At 57.0% G+C, this 7,539-nt stretch overlaps 1 protein-coding gene across 1 annotated transcript in view; it reads left to right on the forward strand.

Annotated features, from left to right (window-relative positions):
- C1QL1 (complement C1q like 1) overlaps positions 1-7,176 on the forward strand; it is a 22,826-nt gene extending 15,650 nt beyond the window's left edge. Inside the window, exons 4-5 of the mRNA XM_024760777.1 lie at positions 7-438; positions 5,991-7,176. Coding sequence (XP_024616545.1) covers positions 7-438; positions 5,991-6,170 — 612 coding nt within the window. The 3' untranslated portion in view covers positions 6,171-7,176. The remainder of the gene's footprint in view (positions 1-6; positions 439-5,990) is intronic.
- Positions 7,177-7,539: the final 363 nt, after the last annotated feature.

Raw genomic sequence — 7,539 nt, forward strand, 5'->3', positions numbered from 1 at the left:
GAGCAGAGCGGCGCGCCCCCGCCCTCCACGCTGGTGCAGGGCCCCCAGGGGAAGCCGGGACGCACAGGCAAGCCGGGCCCTCCCGGGCCCCCGGGGGACCCGGGTCCTCCGGGTCCTGTGGGGCCACCCGGGGAGAAGGGTGAGCCGGGCAAGACCGGCCCTCCTGGGCTGCCGGGCGCGGGGGGCAGCGGCGCCATCAGCACGGCCACCTATACCACGGTGCCGCGCGTGGCCTTCTACGCCGGCCTCAAGAACCCTCACGAGGGTTACGAGGTGCTCAAGTTCGACGACGTGGTCACCAACCTAGGCAACAACTACGACGCGACCAGCGGCAAGTTTACATGCAACATTCCCGGCACCTACTTTTTCACCTACCACGTCCTCATGCGCGGAGGCGACGGCACCAGTATGTGGGCGGACCTCTGCAAGAACGGCCAGGTGGGCCCGGCGGGGGCATGGGGCTGGCCTGGGGGCAGGGCATCCAGGGAGCCCGGGGCCGAAGGGTACGGAAGGGCGCAGGTGGAGCCCCTGGAGCGGCTTAGGCGTTACAGGCGGGGATGGTCCAGGCTGGCTGGCACCCCTAACTCCTCGGTTCCTGGGCACCAGCTCCAAGGCAAATGCCGCTGGGCACCTGCGGCATGGAAATGAGGGAGATAAATCCAACTAATAATCAGAGCGCAGGGTTCCCGGGCGCGCGGACTGGCCCTTGGGGGCTTGGCCCTTGGGAAACAGCATCTGAGAGCCGGGATTCTGGTTGATACCAGCTGGTGATGAGGGGACGAATCAGGCTGGGCTCTGGGGAAAGGCAGCATTGGCGCCCACGGGCGCCTGGGCGCACCGCTAGGCGCGCAAGCGGAGAAGGCGAGCTATAGGAGATGTTTTGCGCACAAAGGCAAAGGGAGCCGAGCGCATAAAGCCTTAGCGGCAATACATCCCCCGCCCTAAGGAAGGGACCACTGGGCAGATCTGACACCCTTTGCAAAACCTGGGACTGCTTGGCCCCTTCCCCCTGTGTCAGAGCTAACGGCACAAAAAGACGGCCTGGGGGGGAAAGTTTTTTCTCCTGAGGCAGGGCAAAGAGGTGGAAACTCCCCTCCTCTTTGCTTCCCAGCTGCAACTCCTGATTCCTGGGGTGTCGGGGAATCCTCTTCCTTCCCTATCCCCATCGGAGAGACCAGAGTGGCAGGCACCAAGCTCACGAGGTCTTTGGTACCTGGGACCGGCAATGCCTCCTACTCTCCTTGGAACCGCTGCCCCGGGACCAATCTTGACCTAACCCTGCCCCAGGGTGACAGTTTTACGCAGCTCCCTTCGCTTTGATTCCCCCTCCCTTCTCAGTGCTCCCAGACCACGGTGGCCTGGGGCCCCTGGGGCAGTCGAGCAGAGCATCCTTGTGGAAGAAGGTGTCTGTGCCAATCAGAACTAAAGCTAGGCTGATGGGAGTTGGGAAGGAATCTCCTGCGACTGAGACCCAAGATCCTGCTGGAACCCCTCCCACTGCAGCACTACCCTGAGGCAGACCCTGGCTTGCGGGGTGGGGGAAAGGACAGGCCTGAGAGTCAGCAAAAAGCCTACCAGGTGCTTGTAAGTCTGCCCCCTGCCCTCTCTGCCCTCTCTCCCATGCCTGCTGTGTCTGGTTTCTGCCTCTCCCCTGCCTCTTTCTCCTATCTCTCCATCTCTTGTGCTGGCCTCTCTCCTGTGTCTACCAGTCCTATCTGTCTCTCCCTGGGTTTCTGGTCCCTCATCCCTGGGTTTAACCCTCCCCCCTTTATTTCTTTGGTGTCTCTCTCCCACTTGTGTCTATCAGGCTTCCTGTGTCTCTCCTCTTTGTCCTTGGTTCTTGACCAAATGGGAGGCCCTAGTATCCAGTTAGGGCCATCTCTGCAGACAGCCCCACAATTCCCCTTATTAATCGCCTGTAAGGGATGCAACAATGTCACCTTCATTGATGGAATTTCTTCCTTTCCTAAAGAAAGTTTGGGCTGGCATGAAGTTGAGGTTTCAGGGGGCTGGGGGCCCAGCTTGCCTGAATAGGGAGGTGGTCACCAGGCCACCAGTGGGCCCTAGACCCTGTGCTACTTCAGGAGGGTGCCACAGGGCCCCAGAGATGAGACAAGAGAGGCCCCAAAGATGGTGTGTGCTTGGGGCAAGGACACTTGCTGCAGTCTCAGGGAGGTGAAACTGACCCAAAAGCCTCTTTTTACCCCCCGGGGCAGGACATCGACAGAGCCTGACAAGGAGGTGGCACCATAGGCTGGTAGAAGAAATGAGGTGGCTTTAACCAGGGGTTTCAGAGACCCAGCATTTTAACAGTCACTCAGACCATTTCCTCCATACACATAAAAAAATCCAAGCAGTGGGGTGATAGGCTCTGGTCCTCCCCTACATCCTTTATGACTTCTTCCGGATTGTCCAAGAGACTCCTTTAATCTTACTGGTCATTCTTTATATTAGCTTTGAGCCCCTACTAGGAGCCAGGTTTGGGGTTCCAGAGGTTCAGTCTGCTTGCCCTCCAGAACCTTGTGGTCCGTGCAGGGGAGACAGTAGTAAACACACAATAACACAGCCCAGCGATTATTGAGTGGGAGAAGGATAGGGAGACCATTGGCACTCCTGTCCCCAGATGTGTCGGCTGGAGGGAGTGATTCAGTGGGGCCTGCCCCAGCTCAGACCAACCTGCTCTGGGGAGAGGAAGGTGAACCTGGGTCCCCAAGGTGAGGAGGCACAACTAGGGAGAAAATGAAAAGGTCAAGTGTAGGGAAAGGCTGGCTCAGAGGTGGACATTCAAGTGAGCGGAGAAAAAAATGATGGGGCTGGGCAATGGGTGGGACCAGAAAAGAGGAGCTTGCTCCTCCCACACCTTCAAGTCCAGGGGTGACCCTGGGCTCTGTGCTTTTCCTTCCTGGCTTCCTGCCTTGCAGAGAGGCTTCCAGAATTTCCTCCAGAAGGTAGAGCTGCATTGGGGCCCTGGCCCTTCCCTGGGCAACAAGGGGAGGTGGGGCGTCACCACCTTCCTGCCTGGTGCTGAGACCCCCTCTCTGTCCTTGTGTGAGGCCCACCAGCCCCTCTATCTAGGGGTAGCTTTGAGTCACCACTGTACAGCCTGATGGCACTAAGCCTGAGTCATTAGGACATGGGCACCTGAGGAGCCTGAGGAAGGGTCTCTAGGTTGGGGCTGGTGCCCTGGGTGAGGTGAGCCCCCTGCAGCTCCCTCTAAGACCCACAGTTCAAGGACTTCCCTGGCTGTCCAGTGGTTAAGACTTCATGCTTCCAGTGCAGAGGGCATGGGTTCGATCCCTGGTCCCTGGTCGGGGAACTGAGATCCCACGTGCCGGGCAAGGACACAAAATTGATAAACAGGGCTAGAGAAGAGGGGGCTGTGTGGGGACAGGCCAGGGCCTATGGGAAGGCAAGTATTACAGATGGGCAGGGGCTTGGACACCAGAGTTTGAGTAAGGTGAGAAGTGGTGGGGTGTGTAAATTGGGGACCATGGTATAAAGACCTAACTGGAGATTAGCCTCTCTGATGGGAGGAGAGGGGCCCCCTGCTGTCCTCTCTGGCCTCTAATGCCTTTCACAGCACAGAACCAGTGCCTGCATAGTAGGGACCCAGCAATGGTGTGAAAGCACAAGTCCCCTGTGGACCAGGCTGGCTGCCTGTGGGAGCCACACCTGCACATCCAAAACCCCAGCATCGCTCTGGGGGTAGGGGCACATTTCCTGGGTTCTCTGCCCCCACCCCACCCCCACTCCAGGCCCCTAATCGGACCACTGCCTCAGTTTCCTTTATTGGCAGCCCTTGAAGAGGTGCTTCTATAGCACCCCCTCCTGAAAAGCCCCAGACTTGCTTTCCTGCTTCCAGGACAACCTCAAATCCCCAAACTTCCCCTCTGCCCCCAGGAGGAGCTGGATGCCTCAACTGTTCCCAGTCTTGTGCAGAGAATCAGGACCCCTGGGTTCCATTCCCGGATCCCCCACTGTCTAAGGATGGAAGAGCATTAATTCTCCCTGCCTCCGTGGATAGTCACGATAATCACAGCAACAATCATGGAGATGAATAAATAATAAACATAAGCGTAACAGTTCTGACGCTTGTCACATCACCAGCAGATTCCTGAGGACAGATGACGGTATTCTAATGGATTTGGCTATTACGAAGCACACTGTTTTAATGAGTTAAGGCTAAATTAATCTGGGTAATAAAAATAATTGTTATTAATAGTAATTTATTAGCAAAGATAATGAAATGCATGTGTAATAATAAATGCTACCAGGATTAGGGCCCAGGGAACAATACAGGAGTTGGCTGCTTGCTTTTTTCAGCTCTTTCCTAGTAGCTCAAAGCCCATCAAGATTAAAAATTTTTTCCTTCACTGTCAAAAAGCTTCTACACTGGTGGCAGTGGTGAGGCAGGATCTTCTCATCCATTTTCTAAATGGAGAAACTGAGCTCCTTGGCAGACGGCATCTCTCCCTCATTTGATTTTCCACCACCTTTAGCTGGACCAGGAGTTTTCCCAACTGAGTGCCCCAAACAATTCCCTCCCAGGTTGGGGAAGAAGAGCTTGAGGGGCGAGAAGGGGCTGAAAGGATCTGGGCTTTAACTGGCAGACTGCGTGCAAATATGTCGGGTCCTCCTGGTGCAGCATTGCTGCGGACGGAGTCAGCAGCTTTGGCACGGCTGATCTACAATTCTGCCTTCTGTCCAGGAGGGAGGATGGGCCCCTCCCCTAATTTGGCTTGGTCCAGCCCTGACTGTCAGCCCTTGGGGGAGTTGCCTTCGGGGAAGGGGCAGCATGGAGAGGGGCTGTTGAGGAGCCTGGCTGAGAGAACCCCATTCAATGCAGCCTCCCCCCAACACAAGCCGGAACTTGGAGATGGCTCCTCTCTTCCCATTCTCCACCCAGAATATCCCGGAGAGGCCCCAGGTCAAATGGCTCAGGACTTGCGCTGGCCTCAGCGGTCAGAAAGGAATGCCTGGAGGGAATTTGTCCACCACCCCACATCCTCATTATCTTATGATTATAGTCTGAGCCCCCCAAATGATGTGTCAGGCTTCAAATCCAAAGGCTGGCGCTCCCCTGCCCCATCATCCTGCCTGTCCCGCCCCTCCTCCATCCAAACAAGGAGCAGCAGAGATATCAGACCAGACTGAGGATCACAGAGGGATATAAGGCTTGGCTCCCTTCTTCCCATCCACTTCCTTTCTACCACCGTGGGGTGATACAGGAGGAGCCGGAAGTCCTCTTTGGGTTGGGGGAGTAGTCACAGGTATAGCTACAGCTCCTTGGAGGCGGGATGCAGGCCCAGCCTGAGCCTTGGGAGGGGAAGTAGTGACCAGGCCTTCCATCTCACTGCTCTGGTGTGAAAGACTCCAGAACGGACTTCAGACAAGGCGTCCACAGAGCAGGCCCTGGTACTACTGTGGTTGCTTACTAGTAGCCTCCAGGCCCGAACCTATAAGGCCAAGGGGCTCCCTCCTGCCCATCCACTGACATAAGAACAGGTGGATGAGGCTGAGATGTAAGGCATGATTAGCACAATAAGGCAGAGAGGAACCAATGGTGAGAGAGGGGATGGCCCTCCAACCCTTAGGGGTCCAGAGAATTCCTCTCTGCAAGGAGGGAGTTCCAGGCTGAGGCATCCCGGAAACATTGTTGAAGTCAGACAGTGAGACCTAGGGGAGTTAAGGAGGCCGATTACACCTTGACTGCCAATTCAGACCCAGATTACACCTGCCCTAGAGATCCAAGGCTCCTCTGTAACCCCTTCCCAAAACACACAGTTATGACTGGACAGGGCAGTGGTGGGATGATGGGAGAAAAGCAGGCTGAGAGCCCTGATGGAGCTGGAGGTGGGGCTTTGGGGGCTTCCAGAGGTAGCTGCCTTACCTCTGACGGTCCCCCTCCCTCCCCGACCCCACTTCTCTTCCTCCTCCTCCCCTACCTTCTCACACACACCCCTCTTCTCCTACCCCCACCAACCCCGCAGGTGCGGGCCAGCGCCATTGCCCAGGACGCAGACCAGAACTACGACTACGCCAGCAACAGCGTGATCCTGCACCTGGACGCGGGCGACGAGGTCTTCATCAAGCTCGACGGAGGCAAAGCGCACGGTGGCAACAGCAACAAATACAGCACATTCTCTGGCTTCATCATCTACTCCGATTGAGCTCTTCGCGACCCCTCCATCCCCTATCCCCCCGGAGGTCCCCTCCCGGCGGGGCAGAGGATGACCCGTCCCCCTACCCACACCCCCTCGCTGCCCGCCACGGCCGCCGGCTTCTCCCGGCTATGACGCCCCCGGCCTGCCCTCACCACCGTCCGGGCCGCAGCAAGCCCTCCCGCCGTTTCGCCACAGAGCCGGGTCCAGCGCGCCCCGTCCCGGTTCCCCCGGAGGCGGTGTTGACCGCCCCCGCCCCGGCCCGCACTGTATATTTGTACAATAGGATTGTTTTTGCCCATCTGACCCACCAGCCCGCCCCAGCTGGGGGAGAGGTCTCGGCGGGGTCGCTCCCCGTGCTCGGATGCACTGCCCACCCGCTCTGGGGTGGCGCTGCCTGGGGGAGCGGTGTGTTGGGGGCTGGATGGCTTCCCAGCTACAGCCCTGGCCGGCTGAGCCCCGTCTGACCAAAGCTATAATAAAACACTTCCACCCCGCTGGCTTTCCGACTGCGCCCTGGAGAGGAGTTGCAGGAGGGGACCATGAACCCTGCCCTCCTCCAGGCTGGGAATGAGTCTGCTGAAAGCTTCTCACGGATCCGTGGGGAGCCAGGCTCCAGAGCCAGAGCTGCTCCAGGAGGAGGTGGGCCGAGGGGCCCAATGCCCACCACAGCCCAAGTGGGCCTGGGCAGCTGGAATAGGAGGCAGTTCGGTTACATCATCATTTTCCAGGGTGGAAAAGCTCCATCTTTTCGACCTTGAAAGTGGCATCAGCATTCCAAAGGCACACCAAGTTTTAAATTGGGAAACCCAGGTTCCGGTCCCAGTGCCACAGTGTAGAATCCTGGCCGTGTCACTCTTTTCTGACTCAGGTCTGGGTTAGTGACAGCAGTGAAAGGAACAAGCTTTGCATTAAATGCTGGTTGACCCTGACCCAAGCACTTCACCCCTGGGCCTCAGTTTTCTCATTATAATGTGTAGGTGAGGAGACCTAACCTACCTCACTTGACTGAGAATTAAAGAGGTATCATGTATATGCTCAATAAACACAACTTTTATTATTATGCATCACTTTAAAGTTTGTCAAAGGCTTTCACGTATGTCGTCTCACTTGAGTCTTCCAAGAGCCCTGGGAGGTTGGATGAGTAGATTTTATTCTTTTTCCAAAGAGGTTAAATAGCTTTTAAAATAGGACACAGGGACTTCCCTGGTGATGCAGTGGTTAAGGATCCAACTGCCAATGCAGGGGACACGGGTTCGAGCCCTGGTCCAGGAAGATCCCACATGCCGCGGAGCAACTAAGCCTGCGTGCCACAACTACAGAGCCTGCGCTCTAGAGCCCGCGAACCACAGCTACTGAGCCCACGCAGCTAGACCCC

This window comes from Neophocaena asiaeorientalis, unplaced genomic scaffold, assembly GCF_003031525.2.
Source record: "Neophocaena asiaeorientalis asiaeorientalis breed wild unplaced genomic scaffold, Neophocaena_asiaeorientalis_V1.1 scaffold30, whole genome shotgun sequence".
Classification (NCBI taxonomy): Eukaryota; Metazoa; Chordata; class Mammalia; order Artiodactyla; family Phocoenidae; genus Neophocaena; species Neophocaena asiaeorientalis.